This window comes from Dipodomys merriami, unplaced genomic scaffold, assembly GCF_024711535.1.
Source record: "Dipodomys merriami isolate MVZ:Mamm:240054 unplaced genomic scaffold, mDipMer1.0.p SCAF_128, whole genome shotgun sequence".
In the NCBI taxonomy this organism is placed as follows: Eukaryota; Metazoa; Chordata; class Mammalia; order Rodentia; family Heteromyidae; genus Dipodomys; species Dipodomys merriami.
The window spans coordinates 318,386-338,455 of NW_027202582.1; the positions used below are offsets into that span (position 1 = coordinate 318,386).

General features: G+C 43.7%; 1 protein-coding gene across 5 annotated transcripts in view; it reads left to right on the forward strand.

Annotated features, from left to right (window-relative positions):
- Nucleotides 1-17,457, forward strand: part of LOC138824233 (organic anion transporter 7-like) — a 30,030-nt gene extending 12,573 nt beyond the window's left edge. For 3 of the 5 annotated variants that reach the window (XM_070017914.1, XM_070017915.1, XM_070017916.1), the window contains exons 7-11: nt 5,431-5,546; nt 7,137-7,351; nt 8,596-8,704; nt 9,419-9,622; nt 16,521-17,457. In XM_070017914.1, the coding sequence (XP_069874015.1) occupies nt 5,431-5,546; nt 7,137-7,351; nt 8,596-8,704; nt 9,419-9,622; nt 16,521-16,581 (705 nt within the window). In that variant the 3' untranslated portion in view covers nt 16,582-17,457. Of the gene's footprint in view, nt 1-5,430; nt 5,547-7,136; nt 7,352-8,595; nt 8,960-9,418; nt 9,623-16,520 lie in introns of those variants that run through there. The other 2 variants (XM_070017918.1, XM_070017917.1) reach the window with 2 other exon arrangements.
- The last annotated feature ends 2,613 nt before the right edge of the window (nt 17,458-20,070 follow it).

A 20,070-nucleotide genomic window follows, 5' to 3' on the forward strand; every position in this document is an offset into this window, starting at 1 on the left:
TTTTATCAAGCGTTCTGGCAGCCACCTTGGGGCCGATACTAAAAATCCGAATACCCAAGCCCATGTTTATCTGTTTTTTGGGTAGTTTGGATGGGCTCAATGATTCCTTGTCCTGATTTTCCAAGACCCGTACCAGGGACAAAATCCATACGGAGCATTTGATGTGTAACCACAGAATTGGGACTAGCAAGAATAACTTCCATCTGGGTCAAGATACCCCGGCCCCATAGGTTAACAGGGAGGTCAGGAACAACAAAAGGAGTAACAGTTCCCCTATTGCCCTCTTTGTCAGTCCAATTAAGAACCCTGGAGCTGACCAAAGGGTTTTTTGACTGCCCTATACCTTTAAGGTCAGTTAGGGACAAGGTAAGGGGCCAACTTGGTGGCCAATATTTTTGGGAAATAACTGTGGCATCTGCACCAGTATCCAAAATTTCCTGAAACTCCTTTCCTTCAATTCATAGGGTGAGGGTGGGTCTTTTTTGAGTGATAGGCTGAACCCAATACACATCAGAAGACCCCAAAGAAGCAGTTCCTCGCGGTGTGGTCTGAGCAGTGGAAGAACCCCCTGAATTTAATGGGAGCAGTACCAATTGTGCAAGCCTAGTTCCACTGGAATAACTGCAATTCCATTAATGGCCATGGCCAAAATTTTTATTTCTCCTGTATAATCATTATCAATAATACCAGGAAAAACTTGGACACCTTGTAAGGTAGCAGAGGCTCTTCCAAGAATAAGGGCACACATATCAGCCAAGGCCAGTGTGCAGAGTTCATAATCAAGGGACCGCAGTTCTTTTAAAAGTTGAAGGTGTTCACGCCTATGTTGAAGGGACTCGCGTAAAGGGGCCAGGTTAGGTAAAGCGGGGAGAGAAAAAACATCTGGATCTGGAGGGGCAGTGGGCCCTTGAAGGGCCAGGCTACAAAAGGAAGGGGGCGCATAGGAAGGATGCGGAATATTTGGGATAGAGCATTTAGTCTGAGGTAGGGGGTGACTGAGTAAGGGGGCCAATCAGACTGACGATATTGGGCCGCCTCCTCTTCCAGGGTGGCCTTCTCCTCGGGATTTAAATTATCCTGAGGGGAACGGGCAGCCTGGGGTACAGGATAAAAATGTTCATCTACCTTTTGAGAGGGAGTTTCAAGATATTTTAGGGAGGTTTTAGATTTTTGAACAGGATTTTCAGTAAATTGACCAGCAGGTATATCTAATACAACCGATGGGCAAGCCGCGGGGGCGGGGGGGGGGGGGCGAGAGGCATGTTGGAGAACCTCCTCGCCCGTTTTTACAAGTTTTAAAATTCCACTATCAAATAGAGAACATTTTAAAATGTCATTAATCAAATTCCAATAGGAAAAGGTGGTCGCAGGAACCTTTTCCGAACCAAAGATTTCATAATAATCTGTTAAACAATCTCCTACTCTTTGCCATCTTTTTGCATCTATGATTCCTTCAAAGGGGAACCAAGGACACACGTCCTCTATGAATGAGAAAAATAATTCTAAATCCTTTTTCTTAATCCGCGTTCCCTGTGTCTTGAGGGCCTCCTTGAGGTCTGACAGAAATAGATCATGTAACGATATTGCTTGTCCCATGGTGGGTCACTCACCTTGCTTCGTCTTCACTACCTCCTGGATCTGTCTCTCAGCGGGGTCTGTCGAGGCCATCTCGGACTGTACTTGGCCAAGTTTTCCCGGAGGACGGCGTTCCTTCCTTAGTCAGAGGCTCGTGCCCCACGTTGGGTGCCAGTTGTCCCGACCCGCAGGACTTCAATGAGGGCAATGAACCTAAGCGAGAAGGAATGAAGGGACAAGAGACACGAAGAATGACAGCAAGACAAGGATTCTGATCAAGCTGCAGATTTTTATTTTTCACACAGGGGTATTTATATGCTTAGAATAAGGAAGCTTTTTCATTGGTTGTTAAGGAAGCTTTTTCATTGGCCGTAGCAGCTGCAGCATGTTTGCTTAGGGCAGGGTGAGAAGGTGGTCGTTAGCGGCTACAGGGTGTTTTCTTGGCCAGGATGAAAAGATGGGATTCTGTAAACAGCCTCAAGATGTTCCAGTGAGATAGTCAAGCCTATCATGTTGAGAGACTCCCTTTTGGCTCCCTACAAAAGATGAACTGTGCTAAAAGCATTGGACATGTATATTCCTATTTGAAAGAAGTTAAAAGCACTCTGACTTTTTATTCCTTTCCCCTGAACATAATTGATGAGAGGCCCACCACAGAATTTTATTGTTACATTTATTTAATTCACAACTCTACTTGCAGTTTTCTGGTGGCTAATTGGAGATAAAAGTCTCACCAACTACTTTGCCTGGGCAGGCTTTGAACTTCAGTCTTCAGAGTAGCTAGACTCATAGGTGTGAGTCACCACCACCAGGCTATCTATTGCCATTTTTATTTCTCAGTATTTCTTACACTACTTAGTGCTGTAATTCCTCCTAATTTCCTTCCATTCCTACCCTTATTTGGTATCTTCATAGTCTCAATGTCTCTTTGCTTTCTTTCCCCCTCTAAGATTAGTATAGTTGGTGGTGGTTGTTTTTAATTACTTATTATTGTATTTCCCTAGTGGTTTTATCTATCCATTGTAGTTGCTTCAGCAGATCAATCTCTCCCCTCTCACAAAACTGGGCCAAGTCCCTTCACCACTTGGGGCAAATATACAGCTACTGAGCTACACCCCCAGTCCAGTAGTAAAAAACTATACCTGAAATCTGCTATCACTCCATCCTGCCCTGTCACTGAAAATACTTCAACTGAAAAATGGACATTAAAGCCTCTAACCTGTAACTGTAACCCCTCTGTATAGCATCTTTTTTCTTTTTTTTTCCAATCATGGGGCTTGTACTTTGGGCCTGGGCGCTGTCCCTGAGCTCTTCAGCTCAAAGCTAGCGCTCTACCATTCAAGCCACAGCGCCACTTCCGGCTTTTTCTGCTTATGTGGTGCTGAGGAATCAAACCCTGGACCTCATGCATGCAAGGCAAGCACTCTACCACTGAGCCACCTTCCCAGCCCTTGTATAGCATCTTTACAATAAAATTTTTAACCATTTAAAATCTTCTAACCTAAAATTGCGCAAAAACATGCAAAGCAGCAAAAAATTAGAAATATGAAAGATTGTCAACATGAAGCCTCTAAAAGTCAACCAATCCACAATAAAGGACACTAATGCCGGGAATTGATGGAATTCAAGACTAAAAATTCACAAGGATGATTAAAAGATTGGTCAATGGAATCAAAGAGCATCCAGATAACACATCTGAATGAATTAGAATATGAACAAACAACTCCTTGAAATAAGGAAAATAAATAATGTATTAAATGGGAATATAATAAAGTCAAAAAATTTTGAAACAGCTTCAAACTTTGAAAATGAAAAGTTGTTTTGTTGTTTGTTTGGTTTGTTGTTGTTGTTGTTTTTGCAGGTCCTGGCTTGAGCTTAGGGCCTGAGCTCTGTCCCTGAGCCTAGCCTCTCTGTGCTCAAGGCTAGCATTCTACCACTTGAGCCACAGTGCCACTTCTGGCTTTTTCTGTTTATGTGGTAATGAGGAACTGAACCGAGGGCTTCATGCATGCTAGGCAAGCCCTCTATTACTAAGCCACATTCCCAGCCTGAAAAATTGTTTAAGGCAAATAAGAAACTCATTTAAAAGCCTCAATACAAAATTAGATCAGACAGTTGCAATTCAAACAATGGTGTTTCCTTTAAAATTAGTTGGAATCTATCATCTGAAACACTCTGAATATCTCAAAATTTTAATGTTGTCTTAGACCCCAGAAAACTAGCAAAAATGAGTAAACACTACAGAACAATCCCAGCTCACTCTGATATGTGATTCTGACATTGAATATATCTGAAGGCCAGACTCATCCACTGCAACCAACGGATGGCCCCCAAGTTTAAGGTCTCCTTAGGAGCCCATTCTCAAATAACAACAATAGTAGTACTAGTAGTACTAGTAGTAGTAGTAGTAGTAGTAGTAACATCAAGGGATTTCACAATCAAATGTGGAAGATACCACCTCGCTTAATGAAATTAAGTCCTGTATTTTGTTCTGGAGTCTGTTGGGCACTGAGCTGGAAGTGTTTGGTGGTGGTAGGGTTAGAACTCAGTGCTTCAGGCTTCTTTGGCATACTCCCTTCCTCCATCTACCACTTAGGCTATCATCCAACCTGGCTTTTTGCTGATTGTCTTCAAGATTGTTTAGTTTTCCTCACTGAGAAGTTCCCTGAGCTTCCTTCACCCTCTATGTTACCCTTCCCACCACTTTTATGCCTGCCATTTCTCTGTGTGTGTGTGTGTGCACGCGCACGCGCATGCACTGCTCCTGGAGCTAAACTCAGATCCTGGGCACTATCCCTTAGATTTTTTGTTTTGATTGTTGGGCTTGAACTCAGGGCCGAGGCACTGCCCTTACCTCTTTTGCTCAAAGCTAGCTCTCTACTACTTTGAGCCACAGCTCCATTTCTGGTTTATGAGTCATTAATTGGAGATAAGAATCTCACAGGGACTTTCCTGCCCCAACTGGCTTTGAACCTCAATCTTCAGATCCTCAACCCTCAGCCTCATGAGTAGCTAGGATTACAGGTGTGAGCTGCTGGCACCTGGCTTTTCTCTGAGATTCTTTGCTCAAGTCTAGCACTCTGCCACTTGAGCCACAGCTCCACTTCTGGCTTGTTGGTTGTTAATTGGAGCAAAGAGTCTCATGGTCTTTCCTATGCAGGTTGGCTTTGACCATGATCCTCAGATCTCAGTCTCCTGAGTAGCTAGGATTACAGAGGCGAGTCATGATTGTCCAGCTTCCAATTTTTTTTTTTTATTTTTTGTCAGTTGTGGGGTTTGAACTCTGGGTCTAGGCACTATCCCTCAGCTCTTCAGCTCAAGGCTAGCACTCTACCACTTGAGTGACTTCGGGTTTTCTGAGTGGTTTATTGGAGTTAAGAGTCTCACAGACTTTTCCTGCCCTGAGTGGCTTTGAACTGTGATCCTCAGATCTCAGCCTCCTGAGAAACTAGGATTGCAGGTGTGAGCCATGATTGTCCATCTGCCATTTATTTTTTGTTTGTTTGTTTTTGGGGGGGGTCCGGTCATGGGGCCTGAACTCTGGGCCTGGACACTGTCATTCAGCTCTTCAGCTCAAGGCTAGCACTCTACTGCTTGAGCCACAGCACCACTTCCGGCTTTTTTCTTTTTGCTTATGTGGTGCTGAGGAATCAAACCCAGGGCCTCAGGCATGCAAGGCAAGCAGTCTACCACTGAGCCACCTTCCCAGCCCCTGCCATTTATTTTTTGATGTCTACATCTTCCCACTGCACAGAAAGGCTTTGCATTGAATTTGTCCTTTGTGAGAGCCTGGTGCTCCCTCTAATGCCCACCAGTTTCTGACAACTGAAGAGTTTCTTGTTCTTGTGGTTGAAGGTGGTGAGAACCACCATGAAGGAGGAGCTAGAGGTGGCAAAGAAAAGAGCTTCTCTGCGCGACCTGCTCCATGCTCCCACCCTGCGTAAGCGGATCTGTCTCTTGGCCTTTGTGAGGTAGGCTTCTCACTGTTCCAATTTCAAGAGGAGTGATTTGTATTTCTCCTGTTCAATGGCTCAATGTTTGGGAGTGGTCGATTTAGAGATAAAAGGCAGGGGCAACATGCCCACAATTGCTATGGCTAGGTATACCCAAAGGTTTTGAAAACAGATACAAAACTAATTTTAGCACGAAATATTGTTTATCATATGACATGCCATGCTTGTCACCAGAGATTGATGCTAAGAAATTTAAGCACAACCAGACTTTGATTCTGAGTTTCTCTGTTGCTTTTTTTCCCCATTACTAGATATAAGTTTTTGAACAGCTAAGTGAATATATATAGACATATAGAGAAGTACATATCTTGACAAATATTTCTATGGATAAGTTTAAGCCATTCACTTGGAACATGATACAGGAAAAATCTAAAACCCTAGAAAGACTCATCATGTCCCTTTGCCCTCTAAAATGCTTAACAATAATGAAGGGCTCCTTCTGCATACAACTACTTTATGATGATTTAAAAATATAATCATTTGTATGCAAGCACCAGCAAACCCAGCATCCTAACTGTTAGGTTTTTAAAAAGAGGTAGCCGAGTAAGAACAGCAGCACACACGTGGTATTCAGGTAAGGGGTAGGTTTATTCAGTAGACCTGCTGGGACCAGGCAAGGTTGGAACTCCACGTGGCTGGGAAAGGCCTGGGAATGAGAGACAGCTGGGAAAGAGAGGAAAGAGAGAGGAAAGAGCTAGAAAAGAGCAGCAAGAGCAGAGAGAGCTAGAAAAGAGCAGCGAGAGAGATCCTCTGGGCCTGGGCTAGGCCTTCTCTAGGGTATGGGCGGAGAAAGCTGTGGCCATATCAAATTCAGACATGACCTCAGTGGATGCAGATGTGACCTCTTCCAGGTGTCCCAGTTGCCTAGGTAACACAGGTACTGGGTGGAGACTTTGCTGCGAGGAGGGTGGAGTCTGCTAGCCATCCAGGAGCGGACCTTACACTAACAACCTGGGCAGGAAAGTCTATGAGGCTCTTCTCTCCAATTAACCACCAAAAAAGCCAGAAGTGGAGCTGTGGTTCAAATGAGAGAAAGCTCCAGCCTTAAGAGCAGAAAAAAAGAAAAACTAAAAATAGTGCCCAGGTCCTGAGTTCAAGCCACGAACTGGCACATAATAATAAATATTAAAATTATTATTAGAAAGAAAAGAAATAAAGCTGGGCGCCGGTGGCTCACGCCTGTAATCCTAGCTACTCAGGAGGCTGAGATCTGAGGATCACGGTTCCAAGCCAGCCCGGGCAGGAAAGACCATGAGACTCCTATATCCAATAAATCACTAGGAAACCGGAAGTGGCACTGTGGCTCAAGTGGTAGAGCGCTCACCTTGAGCTGAAGAGCTGAGGGACAGTGCCCAGGCCCAGAGTTCAAGTCCCATGACCGACAAAAAAAAAGAGAAGAAAAGAAAGTGACAAAGAAAATAGAAAGAAAATAAAGTGATAAATATGTCTTTGTTTTCCAAAACTGACTACCTCAACCTATGTTGTTGTAATCTACAGGACATAGTCTGTAAACTTTGTGATATATGATTTATTCTCTATTCACTACAGATGTGCATCATTCCTGTCAAGATATGGCCTGCTGCTCAACCTCCAGCACTTGGGAACTAATACTTTTCTGCTGCAGATTCTCCTTGCTGTACTGAGCATTCCAGTTAATTTTGTATCACTTATTTCACTGAATCACCTGGGCCGTAGAATAAGTCAGTTTTTTTTTATGTTCATTGTCGGGACCTCCATTCTGGCTACCATGCTTGTGCCTCACGGTAAGGAAAACACACGTGGTAGAAAAGAAATATCTAGATGACACATTTCTAAAATGTTCCAACAATTCCCTGCAAGCAATCTGGGCATTGAGGTGACATTCTGACATTTATGTGCAGGGAGAGGAGCCAAGAATAATTTATTTTGGTTCTAACATAATTTTCTTCATTATATTTGATAAGTATGTAGGTACAGCTGTCATTTCTGTCAGCTTTCCTCTAGGCCAGCAATAGACATATTAGGTCTACATCTTGTATTTTGGTCCTACTAAGACCACACTATACTGTCCTTTCCTCTGTCCAGCTCTTCATTGACAATTCATATTTCCTAAACTCTGTTTATCCACTTATGAATATCATCACAGGGCACCATTTATGCAAATTCAGTTTGGAGAATTATCTTGTGAGAAAGTAGATACTACTTGTCTTCAAATAAAGAAAAAATACAAGTAACAGTTATGGATCACTTCAGACTACCTTAGAGTCAATTTTACAAAATTAAATGGACATATATAATGAGAAAGAAAAGTGCAGGTGGTCACCATGTTTTTCTGAACTCACAGAATAGTAATTCGTTTTGTAAAATCCCAAACTGATGGGCTCAGATCCTCTTACATGTCAGCCTGGACTTCAGTGTGCTGCTTTGCCTCAATAATGACTCCAATGTCTCATGCTCTCCTATTGTGGAGAAAACTATTGTTTCTAAACTCTGAAATTCTTACTAAAAGAAGCCTTTACTCAAGATTGTTGACACATCATCATAGATCTAGCTACTCTCCAGGCTTTCCATCCATGTAGGACTTGCACAGTACTAACCCCATGTTGTGGGCACATGGGTCATGGCTGTAAACTCCTTGAGGGCCAAGATAGATCCTGCACACACCCTCAGCAGTTTCTCACATGACAGTTCAACATTATGCTAAGGACAGAGGAGACACTGGGCAGAAAAGAGAAAAGTGAACTCTGCTTCAATTCCTCAACCTCTGTCCCTCTCTAGCAAATGTCAGAGATACAAGGAGACTGAGTACAAGCATTCAGAGTCAGTGATCCATCCTAAACCAAACTGTGTAGAGAAGGCACATTTATCACTTATTATCCATTGCAGGAACTCTGCCTCTGTTTAGTTCCTCTGTGATACACTTTAACCCTGTACACAATTCCAATCAAGGTGTTTGCCATTATGAGCAGGGAATGCTGGTTGTGGCAGCTGGGACTTCCTGACTCTCTCTGGTTCTTCCTCTCTCCAGAAATGCAAACCCTCCGTCTGGTTTTCTCAACTCTGGGAGGAGGACTTGGGAGTGCTTCCCTTTCCAGTTTGCTAACCCATGCACAGGAACTAGTCCCCACCGTAATCAGGTACAGAACCTCATCTGTTTGCTGTTAGGATCAGACCTTTCTCAGCACCTTCATTCTTCAAACTAATTAAAAAAATAAAAAAGGGGGGCAGGATATTTCACAAAGGCAAATCATTGCAATGAAAACAACTCCAGCCACAGTTGAGTGAAAGCTTGCTTTTGCCAAGGTACTGTGAAATCCACTGACTATATCATTCCTCTAGGCCTCTTGCAATCTTCTTGGTGTTGTTTGGAGTTTTGTTTTTTTTTTGTCAGTTGTCGGGCTTGTACTCGGGGCCTGGGCACTGTCCCTGAGCCTCTTTGTGCTCAAGGCTAAGGCTCTACCCCTTGAGCGACAGTGCCATTTCCAGTTTTTGAGTGGTTAATTGGAGAGAAGAGTCTCATGTGGACTTTTCTGCCCAAGCTGGCCTTGAACCATGTTCCTAAGTAACTAGGATTAGAGGCATGAGCCATTGGTGCCCCACTCCTGTAATCTTTGGTATTTCTTAAAAGTAGATGCCATGAAGAGTGGCATTGCTAAATGATACACAGATGTCTATGTATGCTGTGAGGAAATGCTAGCAAAGCAACAGGAATTTCAAAGGCTAGAGTCAGTCCACAATCTCCATATGTCTAAATACACTGCTTCCTCAATCCCATAACATAAGTCACAAGTGCCACAGTCCACGTGAGTATTTCTAACATGTTATTTCTGTATTGTGCTTTGTGCTCTAAGGGCCACAGCTTTAAGAATCATTGGAATTGCTGGTAGCCTTGGGTCCTCACTGGCTCCCCTGTTGATGATTCTCGCAGTTTATTCTGCTCCCTTGCCCTGGATCATCTATGGTGCCTTCTCTGTTCTTGGTGGCTTTATAGTCCTCCTCCTTCCTGAAACCAGGAACCAACCACTGCCTGACTCCATCCAAGATGTGGAAAATGAGTGAGTTAAACTTCTGGCTGTTCCTCACGAAGTCCTGTGCTATGGGTCTGGGAGGAGGAAGGCCAAACACCACTCAGGGCCATGGTTTCCCAACAGACCTAGAGAGGCTCTTTCTAACCAGTCAGTGCCATTGGTACAGGAAGTATCATATCTATTATGGTTTAGTTTCATCTTATCCATTTATGTGTTTTGTGTTAGGAGGCTTTCTAGATTACACAGAGGGTAACAGCAAGACAAGTACTAAGTAAGGGAAATTTCCTTCTCCCCTATATATCCCAATATGACCCTGTCCATTTTAGTGTTGGAAGCATACCCCTCCAGTGTCACAAAATTAATAGATACCCAAAAGACAGAGTTTGTCAAGGCATTTTACTTCTGTATACAAGGGTGATCTGCCACTCTCCCCAGAGCTAGGCCGGTGCCCTGGGCAGAGTGGCCAGCTCAGTTTGGCCTAACCCAAAGGGTAATGCTGCCCCTTCTCCTTTTTGCTAAGGAGTCAGGCTCACATTTTCTTTACAATCAGTTATCAGGGTGATGGGGTAATAAATACAAGGAAGTTAGAGAACACTCTAGGCATCAGTGAAAGAACGCTGCTAGGGAATGGGCAAAGGTATACATTGTTCTCATCACAGCTGGCTGGAAATAGGGTTGGGAATAGGGACACTGCTGATGGGCACAGTTGGAGGAGGCTGGTAAGTCAGCACAGAGTTCCCACGTTAAGGAAGAATGTCTAATCTTCAACTCCATTGGTAAGGACTCCTACTTTTGACATTGCTGGCTGTTTACAAACAGAAGGTAGTTACAATTGAAATGAACAAGCAAATAATTCCAGAATATATTAGTATAAAGTGGTTACAAGTGAAGGGTCCCACATATCCGTCCCAAGGGACTGGCAGGTAGGCAGGCACAGGAGAAAGATTATTACAAGGTTCATTAGAGGAGCCATATTTGCCCCAAGCAGGAGTACATGGCACCTGTCCCTGTCCAGGTAGCAGGAGGGTCTGAGGGTCTGAAGTGAGGTAGAGGGGAGCCCAGGTGGAACTGGGCAGAGAAAGGAAGGGGCCAGCTGTAAGGAGGGAACTCCAGGGATGGGAGCGGCTCAGGTCTGGGTAGAGCTGAGGACCAAAGTTGAGCATAATACTAACATTCCCCACCGTGTTGTTTAATAAAAACAGGGGATACCAGGCCAGGGGGTATGGGCAGAGGTTGTTTCCTCTGGAGCTACTTCCTGCTGTAAAAGGGTGAAGTAGTCAGAGGTCCCTTTTTCATTGCTGGGCCAGGAAGCATCTGCTTGACAATGGTTGGTAAAGATCCTCCTTTTTGAAAGACAATAGTTATCTAAATGTAAGACAGAACTAATAAAAGGCAAAAAATTGTTGTCAGTACCCCAAGAGAGGAGTATGTCATGGAGGGATTGATTTCCAGAAGGGACAATCAAAGACCTGAAATTGCCTTTTCTGTTTCGGACTGGAAATATAGCATGGTACCTGACTCCGGGCATCCTGGAGGAGGGAGAATAAGACTTTTCCTGCTTGGATCACAGTAATCTGAGGAGGAGGTAGGAGAGATATTTAAAGGCACCAGAACCAATAGGTGTCTTGGGCTCTTTTGGCTACTTTCTGCTGGCCTGGGAGCATCAAGGAATCCCTGGAGCTGGGTCTTTAGGGTCCAGGTCCTGTCGAAAGAGACTTTTAGAAAGGTCAGGCAAAAGCTGACAAGGTGGCACGGTCAGTAAACATGAATGGCATAGGAGAACACACATTGGCCATGGGCCGGAAAAGTTAAGCCCCGTTGTGGCACATTACAGGGAAGGAGGAATAACTGGGCTCAGGACAGGAAGGTGGCAGGAATGGGGTATCTAGGGTCTTTTGGGCAACTGGGTAAGAGAGAGTATAATGGACTGGTTGGGAGTACCAGTCAGAAGCTACTATAAATACAAATAGCAGGTAACAAAGGCAAGACTAGGGCTGGGAAGGTGGCTCAGTGGTAGAGTGCTTGCCTTGCATGCCTGAGGCCCTGGGTTCCATTCCTCAGCACCACATACGCAAAAAGAAAAAACCCAGAAGTGGTGCTGTGGATCAAGTGGTAGAGTGCTAGCCTTGAGCTGAAGAGCTGAGGGACAGTGCCCAGGCCCAGAGTTCAGGCCCCACAACTGGACCAAAAAAATAAATAAATAAATAAATAAAAATAAAATTGGCTGTTTCAAGTTTTGGAATTTTAGTGGTATTACTTTGCCCAATTATGATGGAACCATGTGATCAGTTTAAAATACAAAACTTTGTCAACAACAAGAAACTTCTAGTAAACAGGAGACATGAACAGATACATGGCATAGTATAATGGCGCCACTGGACAAGTCAGTGTGGGGAGGGTCACAGAATCAAGTTGAGTAGGTGCAAAACAGCAGTTGAATTACCATGATGCCAAGATGGTGCATCCACCACATGCTCAATGCTAGTGAGAAGATTTAACAGAATTTAATCATTGTTTAAAACAATGTAATAATTTTTTACACTTTTGGTAGTATCCAAACTTGTTGACCTTTTTATGGAATTTAAAGTTAAACTCATCCATTTTTTTAATTTAATGAGTATAAACCAACTATTTCTGGGCTACATTCTTTCAGGGATTTACCAAGGCATTTAGTTTATCTAATAATTGTATGGAAGAGTGCTGGGGGGGAGGGGATTCCCAGGGGCCCAAAATTTGACCACCTTTGACCCACCCAGTACTCAACTCTAGTTTTGTACCAATAGTTTAGAGCATTTTACCTATCAATTGACCTTTGGATACCTTTAGTTGGAAGAAGAGAGAGGTTACCAGAAGCTAATTTTAGAAGAGCAAATGCAGAGTTTAAGGGGAGAAAGTGTTTTACTTGCCCGAGAGCTTACAGTAGTGGAGTTTTACATTTGGGGCCAAATTTGACTCTGATGGGGGGCTCAGCAGCACCCCCCTCCCAAGGTCCAGGTGGCCTTAATGTAAAGAAATTTAGTTGGTGTCCTTTCCATGGTAGTAGTGGCCAAGAGCCAAGTGCTCGCCACAGAGCATCCCATGTGGTGGTGAAGTACCCCATTTTCGGATGCCCCCTCACCAGAGACCACGATCAATGCAAACAGCAAAGAGTTGTTTATTGCAAGTTTGAGCTTGGTCCTCCGCGCACTCGTTAACCGATGATGCTAAGAGGTCCCAAGCATAGAAACAGCACAGTTTTTATAGTATTGGACAAACAACTTTAAGGAACTTTTACATAAGAAATTACATGATTGGTTAACATTTAAAGCAAGCTAAGCTGGGCAAATATGATTGGTTGACCTTTACAGAAAAATGTCCTTGGTCCATAGCTTGACAAAAAAAAAAAAAAAACAGTTTTGAGTCACACCTGGACCAACAGAATGCATGGCATGTCTCACCCTGGGCTCTGAAATTTATCAGAAAATTATCGGAACCGAAACTCTTAGCCCTAGGTCGCTGGGGGCAACGCCACTTGGGAGCTAACACCTGCCTTAAGCAAACGCCATCTATGGCGCCAAGAATTGTGCATGGCTTTCTGTCATAAATTCCTAGCATTGTGGCTAAAGTGGGCCACGAGTTAAGTCACAGAACTGAGATGGGGTCTTAAGTAAAATGGAATTGCTTAGGTTTTCATTTTCCATTCTCTATTCTTCTAGAGCATCAGGAACCAATCATGGTCCCCTAATTGGCACAGTCTTTTATATTTACAGTTTGGTATTGGGATCTCAGAACTAATAGATGGACTGCACCATCTCTTTTTTTACAAGGTCCGATCGTGAGTAACAAAATTAACAGTACCAAAGGCCCTTACATTTTTTTTCCACCAGTCCTGACTCCATATATCACAGCTAACTTAATTTTATACCAGCTGTACTCGTAAGCTCCAATTTTTTAGACATACTCATACCATTTGTTACATACTTAAACTTTCTGAGGTCTGTCTTCCTTTTTTAATAAACATTTTAAGATAATCCTTACTTTTTAAAACCCTTCTTATCCAGAGGATAACAATTGCTTCCCAAATCTTTCCCAAGACTTTCTTTACTACCCTCCTCTTCTTTACAATTCCTTGAGCTTCTTTGTGGCTAGAATTTAAAACTGCTTCTCCCCCCCCCCCCAACCAAGTTATCTCAGAACAGCCTCAAGGCACCACTGTGATACAGAAGCTTGCTAGATTTTAAGGCTAAGAGCAGGGCTGGGTCTCATTCCTTTCACTACCTATATTGATAACACACTCAGCAGGTAATCACCATACCAGAGCCAAACTAGGCTGTGGCTATACGAGTGGATTTCCAGTCACTATGCACTGAAGTGTCTAAGGCAAGCAAACCAGTGATATCCTTGTCCCCAATGTCCACTATGGGAATAGAGAGGGTTTCTGGATATCACCCAAAAGAATGTCCCACAAGATTTCAGTTTCAGCAGCTTTCAACCAGGATGCAGTCTCAAGTGATGGAACCAGGCAGTTCAGTCTACTTTTACCATGGTGGAGGTAGTCTAGGTGACGATGTAGATTTCCTCCAGGTAACTGTCAGGCTGTCATCGAACTTTACCCATTAGGGTGTGCTGCAGCAGCAGCAGCAGCAAGCAGGGTCTCTCAGTGGCTCCAAGGGACTGTCACACTTTGCGCTGGGCTGCACATTTCTACACAGACTGGTTAAGGATACATTACATAGGCTTGGCAGGCTTTGGCCTCGTTGGTTTTTAAAACTGTTTAGACAATAGCCCAGGACAATTTACCAAAATGACAACTTTTTTTACTAACCAGATATTTTTGTAAACAGACACAAAAGGCTTAGTCTTACAACCATCTCCAACAGATGCAGTCTCTACACTTGCACACCTGTGGTATTTGGCTCGTAATAGCAGGGGGTGGGGGGCACCAGAGAGAAATGTCGCCCTTGGCCACGGTAGGCCCTAGCAGAGAGTTCTGGGCACTTGGCCAAGATTTCAGTCAGATGGCAGGGGTGGGGCTTGGTTAGCCCACGAAGACCTAGGTGGCCTTACAGACAGAACTACAGAAATTGGAAACCCAGAACTCCAGTTACTGGTTACTAACCTGAGTAGGACTTAATTAGCAGTGTTGGATGGGCAGGTAGAGTACTCGGTCAGGAGAAAGTTACCTTGGTGGTCTTCTGGCAACCAGAGTATAGGATATTGGGACAGGTCCCGGGGCAGGTGGTCAGACCTCCTTCTGAAGTAGAGGGGGAGCAAATTCACTGGGGAGCCTATCACCGTATGGGCCACCACGAATGAAGGGTCCCACACATCCATCCCACGGGAGCACACAGAGGCAGACAGGCACAGGAAAAAGATTATTACAAGGTTTATTAGAGGAGCCGTATTTCCCCAAAGAGAAAGCACATGGCATGTCCCTATCCAGGCAGCAGGAAGGCCTGAGGGTCAGAATGAGGTAGATTGGAGCCAGGTGGATCTGGGCGGAGAGAGGGAGGGGCCAGCTGTATGGTGGGAACTCCAGGGATGGGAGGGGCTCAGGTCTGGGTGGAGCTGAAGACCAAAGGTGGGCATAATACTAACAAGATGGAGACATTTTAATTTGATGGCAAAGATTGCTTTTCTCGCATTAAATATGGTACAAACATGCAGATACAAACATTAGCACCCTGTACAACCTTCTAGACACTGGAACCTCCCATCCTAGTAAGTGGTGATAAGGTGCTTGCAGTCAGCATTTCCTGTAGCTTCAGATCTGCTCCATCACTTGGGGGAGATCACAGAAAGCTCTAGAGAACCTCTGGCAAATGACTATGTAGAGTTGGGGAAAAGTCTAATTGTGTTGTCTGTGCGATTCATTGTGAATGAAGGTGTTCACAAAAGAGAGGAAGGTGAAAGACCCTAGTTCCTTAGGATACTTTCGTCAACGGGAGGGCGCCCCAGAAACTCAGACTCCAGGCCGGGAGATGCAATAAGCAAGAGGAGTTTATTCAGCGTTTGCGCAGCAAACGGTCTCTCTGCCTTGGCAAGGGAGAGAGCCCCGAGCAGCGGTTACAGGCTTGTGATTGATTAACATTTGGCCTAGTTTGCTGGACAGGTGGTCCTTATCTTGGGTCCCATTTGGCCACTTAGGGAATTTCCAAACAGAAACTAGAAAAACATATACCTGTTTGTTCTTTATCTATGACCACAGACCTTGTCCCGGGGCCGCATCTGGACTCCGAGACTTTTTACTCAATTTCTTATTTCCAGAAAGGCGGGAGGGGGGGGAAGGGAGGGGGGGTGCTAGCACGAGCAAGTTTACAAAAGCGAAATCAGCAGTTAGCAATTGTAAAATGTAACTCTAATTTTTAATCTTTCAGAAGGGAGTGGTGAATAAAGGATTTCTTTTTTTTTTTCTTTTTGTTCTTGTTGTGCTTGAACTCGGGGTCTTGGCACTGTCCATGAACTCTTTTGCTCAAAGTTAGCACTCTACTACATTGAGCCACAGCACTACTTCCAGTTTTCTGGTAGTTAATTGGAGCTAAGGGTCTCAACAACTTTCCTGCCCAGGCTGACTTTGAAATGGGATCCTCAGATCTCAGCCTCCTAAGTAGGTAGGATTACAGGCATGAACCACCAGCACTAGCTATAAAGGGTTTAAAAATGAAGAATGAGGAGGATTTTGACCTTGGTATGCATCCCAATTTTCCCACACACCCCACTCCTCTTGGACTATGTCAAAATGTATACAATTTGTAGTAGAAATGACCAGAACTGCCTTTGCAACTACTTCCAGAGAGACTGGTTTCAAATCTTTGGGCAAGGCATTAATATGGCCAATGCGGAGACATGAAAGATAAGCTTTTCCTAAAGAAGGCATGAGATATGTGTTTTCTTGGTGTCTTTTCATTTACATGTGGCCTTGCTGTTTCTCTTGTATCTTTTCCAGGAGGAAAGGCTCAAGACAAGCAAAGCAGGAAGATACCGTCATCAAAGTAACGCAGTTTTAAGCAATTCTAGTAATTGTCCTAGATCTACTGAAAGAGCAAGAAAAAGGAAAAACAAAATCAGTATTCTTCCCACGTACTAGTAAATTTTTTTTTAATGAATTGACATATTAGAAAACATGGATCACATTTAAACATTTGACACTGAACTACTGTCTATATAATAGCTAGTTTAATCAGAATCAGACAGTTGAAGGAAACTGGAATGTCTTGAAAGGAATCCTGATAGGAAATACTTTTGTAGCTATGTACTGCTTTTCCAGGTGAGGTGCCGTTAATTCAGCTTTGTGTGGCTGTGACAAAACACCTGAGAAAGCTCACTGAAAAGGGGCAAAGTGTTATTCAGGGCTTTCAGTCCATAGACCCTTGACTATTCAGGCCCTGTGCAGACATCTCCCCCCCTCCTGCATAATCCTCTGCCCAGTGTCTGTGTTACCTAGGTAACTAGAATACTTGGTAGCAGTCACCTCCCCTCCTCTGAGGTCACATCCTGGGCTGCCCAGGTCCTGCCTCCCAGCAGAATGTGGGTGGGTCCCAGGTTCTGAGATCTCATACAAATCCAGTGTTTCCACACCTTTCCCACACCTGGCCACACCTCCCCTCCCTACCCTCCCCCACACACACAGATAAGTCCTAGATAAGTCTTGGCCCTGGGGTGGCAGGCCCCTTTTCAGCCCTGTGCTTCTCCACCATGCATGTGGGGCAGGCAATTTGGAATAAATAACTTCTCTTCCTGCCTGGATCCCACAGTGGTGTTGTCCTTCATTGGGGACCTACTTTTAATTTACCTTACAACTATACTGCTTCCAGGCTTGTGGTGAGTCTGTACCTCATAGCAGAAGGGTGTCCTGGAGAAGAGTTGCTCTATTCATGGTGGGCAGGAGGGCTGGGGGGGGGTGGAGAGAAAGAGAGGGGGGTAGGAGGAGTAAGAGAGAGGGAGGAAGTTGGAGGGAAGGAAAAAGGGATATTGAAAGACAGAGAGGGGGATAGAAAGAGCGAGGAAGGAGGGAAAGAGAGAGGGAGAGGAGAATGAGAAGAATCACTGGATTCAATGTCCCTTTCCAAGGCGTGCCCCTAGTGATCTACTTCCTCTTACTAGACTTCATCTTCTAAAATGTCATTCCCCTCCCAGTCACACCAAGATCTAGAGAAGTTTTTAACAAATGAGACTTTGGGGGATATTCCAAATAGCATGGAAGATAGGACAGGTTTCTGTTTTTTAAATTTATTGTTATTCTAGAGGTGATGTACAGAGGAATTACTGTGAGAGCTGGTAAAACCAAGCTGTGAGACCTGAAAGGATTGCAAGCTTGGAAAGCCTTCTTCCAACATACTCACAGACACTGACAGTTTCCTGAAAAGGCCAATCAGTCCTGGCTTAACTAAAATTCAGATTTCTATCCTAGGTGTAGGCTAATTGGACCCTAAACTGCCCCAGAGCCTGGAGGTGTAGACCAAAGTTTATGCAAATTGTAAGCTCTTTACTGTTTAGCTCTAGTTCTGGAGATGAAGAAGTCATCTACCACTTGCATACAGAATATTGTCATGTTGATGTTTATATCTTACTATCTGCACATACTTCCCTGTATGAAACACAATAAAAACTTTGGTGAATGAAACCTTGGAATCTGAAGCTGGCAGAAGGCTACAGATCCCCTGATACCCCAATTCCAATACCCCAATCCTCAATTCCATAGCCCGGTCTCCATTACTGCCTCATCCCCAGTCCCAGCGGGCGGGTTGAGACAAATAATAATTACATGAGTCGGGTAATGAGTACATTTCCTTTCATACAGTATCTTCTGTTCATTCGTTCATTCTCAGGCCCTCCCTCCCATCTCCGTCCACTAGTTGGATAGTTCACTTTTATCAATGTCCAGTGCACTCTATACTGTACTTTTTCACCCTTTTTCCCCCGAGTTCTGCGCCCTGCCCCAAACTCTCCCAAAGATGTACTCATGAATATGCCATACATAAAGAAAAGAAGGCAGTTGTCATAAAAACTAAAAAAAAAAAAGGTGGGGGGAGAAGTCTCTTGTTTCTATATCTTGGTGTTCATTTCAGTATATTTATTATTTTATATAAAGATAAAGAGGCACTTAGGCATTGTAATTTTGTGTTCTCTCCTAAGTGTATGCTCTTTTGGCCTTACTGTGTGTACATATCTAGAATCCTGTATAATTTGTCATTTCCCAGTGCATTTTAGATCTAACTTCCACATATCAGAGAGAACATGAATTATTTGTCTCTCTGAGCTTGGCTTATCTCACTTAACATGATTTGTCTATTTCCCTGCAAATGACTTTATTTTATTCTTTCTACTGGCTGTGTAAAAGTCCATTGTGTAAGAGTTTTGTTTTTTTTTTTTGGGGGGGGGGTGTCCAGTCAGGGGGCCTGAACTCTGGGCCTGGGCACTGTCCCTCAGCTCTTCAGCTCAAGGCTAGCGCTCTACCAGTTGAGCCACAACACCACTTCCGGCTTTTTTCTTTTTTGCTTATGTGGTACTGAGGAATCAAACCCAGGACCTCATGCATGCAAGGCAAACGCTCTACCACTGAGCCACCTTCCCAGCCCCGTAAGAGAGGTTTTTAAACAAGTCTTCTTTTCAAACTGATGGAGTAAAGACAGTTTTTTAAGTCACACTTTTTGAGACAAATTGAAAAATAATTCCACATTTATTTAAAGATGATACTAATATTTTAGTCCAGTGTTCGTCACATTGCTAAAACACCTAAGATTTAAAAAAAAAAAAAAAAAAAAAAAAACCTTGAGAGGAAAGTTTGACTTCTCACAGTTTTAGACGTTTCAGTCCAGTGTTACTTGATCCATTGTCTTGTCCTCTGCAAAGACAGAGCAGAAAGCAAAGAGATGAATGGGCCAGAGTCCCCATGTCCCTTAAAGACCACACCAACGACGGAACCTCCCCCAACAGATGGCACAACCTAAATTTCTACCACATTCCAATAGTGCCACCTGCTGGCAGCCAAGCCTGAAGCTCATGAGACTGTGGGACAACCCAGCTGAGAAGTTTAACATTCCACCCCGACTCTAAAGTTCATTCTACCTCACAAGGCACTATACATTCAGTTCATCACTAAGAGTCCCCATTTTTCATTATGCTTAGCGCATGATCAAATTATTAACCATTGAACTATAATAAACTAGTTAATACTACTTATTAGTCATTTATTCAAACCATTAACCTAGGTTGCCCAAATTGTCTTGCTAACGCTACCTGGATTAACCTTAAACCATGATTCTCCTAACTCTACTTCCTACATAGCGAGGATCACAGGCATAGATAACTGGCTGACCCTGATTTCTTTTTTTTTTTTTTAATGGGACATTAAACACAAAATTAACAAGCAGTATTTACTTGGGCAAATCCGTCGCTCTATAATAGTGACCTTCTTACAGGAGTAGTTTCCCACTCTATTGGAGCATGAACACTTGTTCATGGTGACTGTGAAACTTCTTCAGGTTTATGATTAA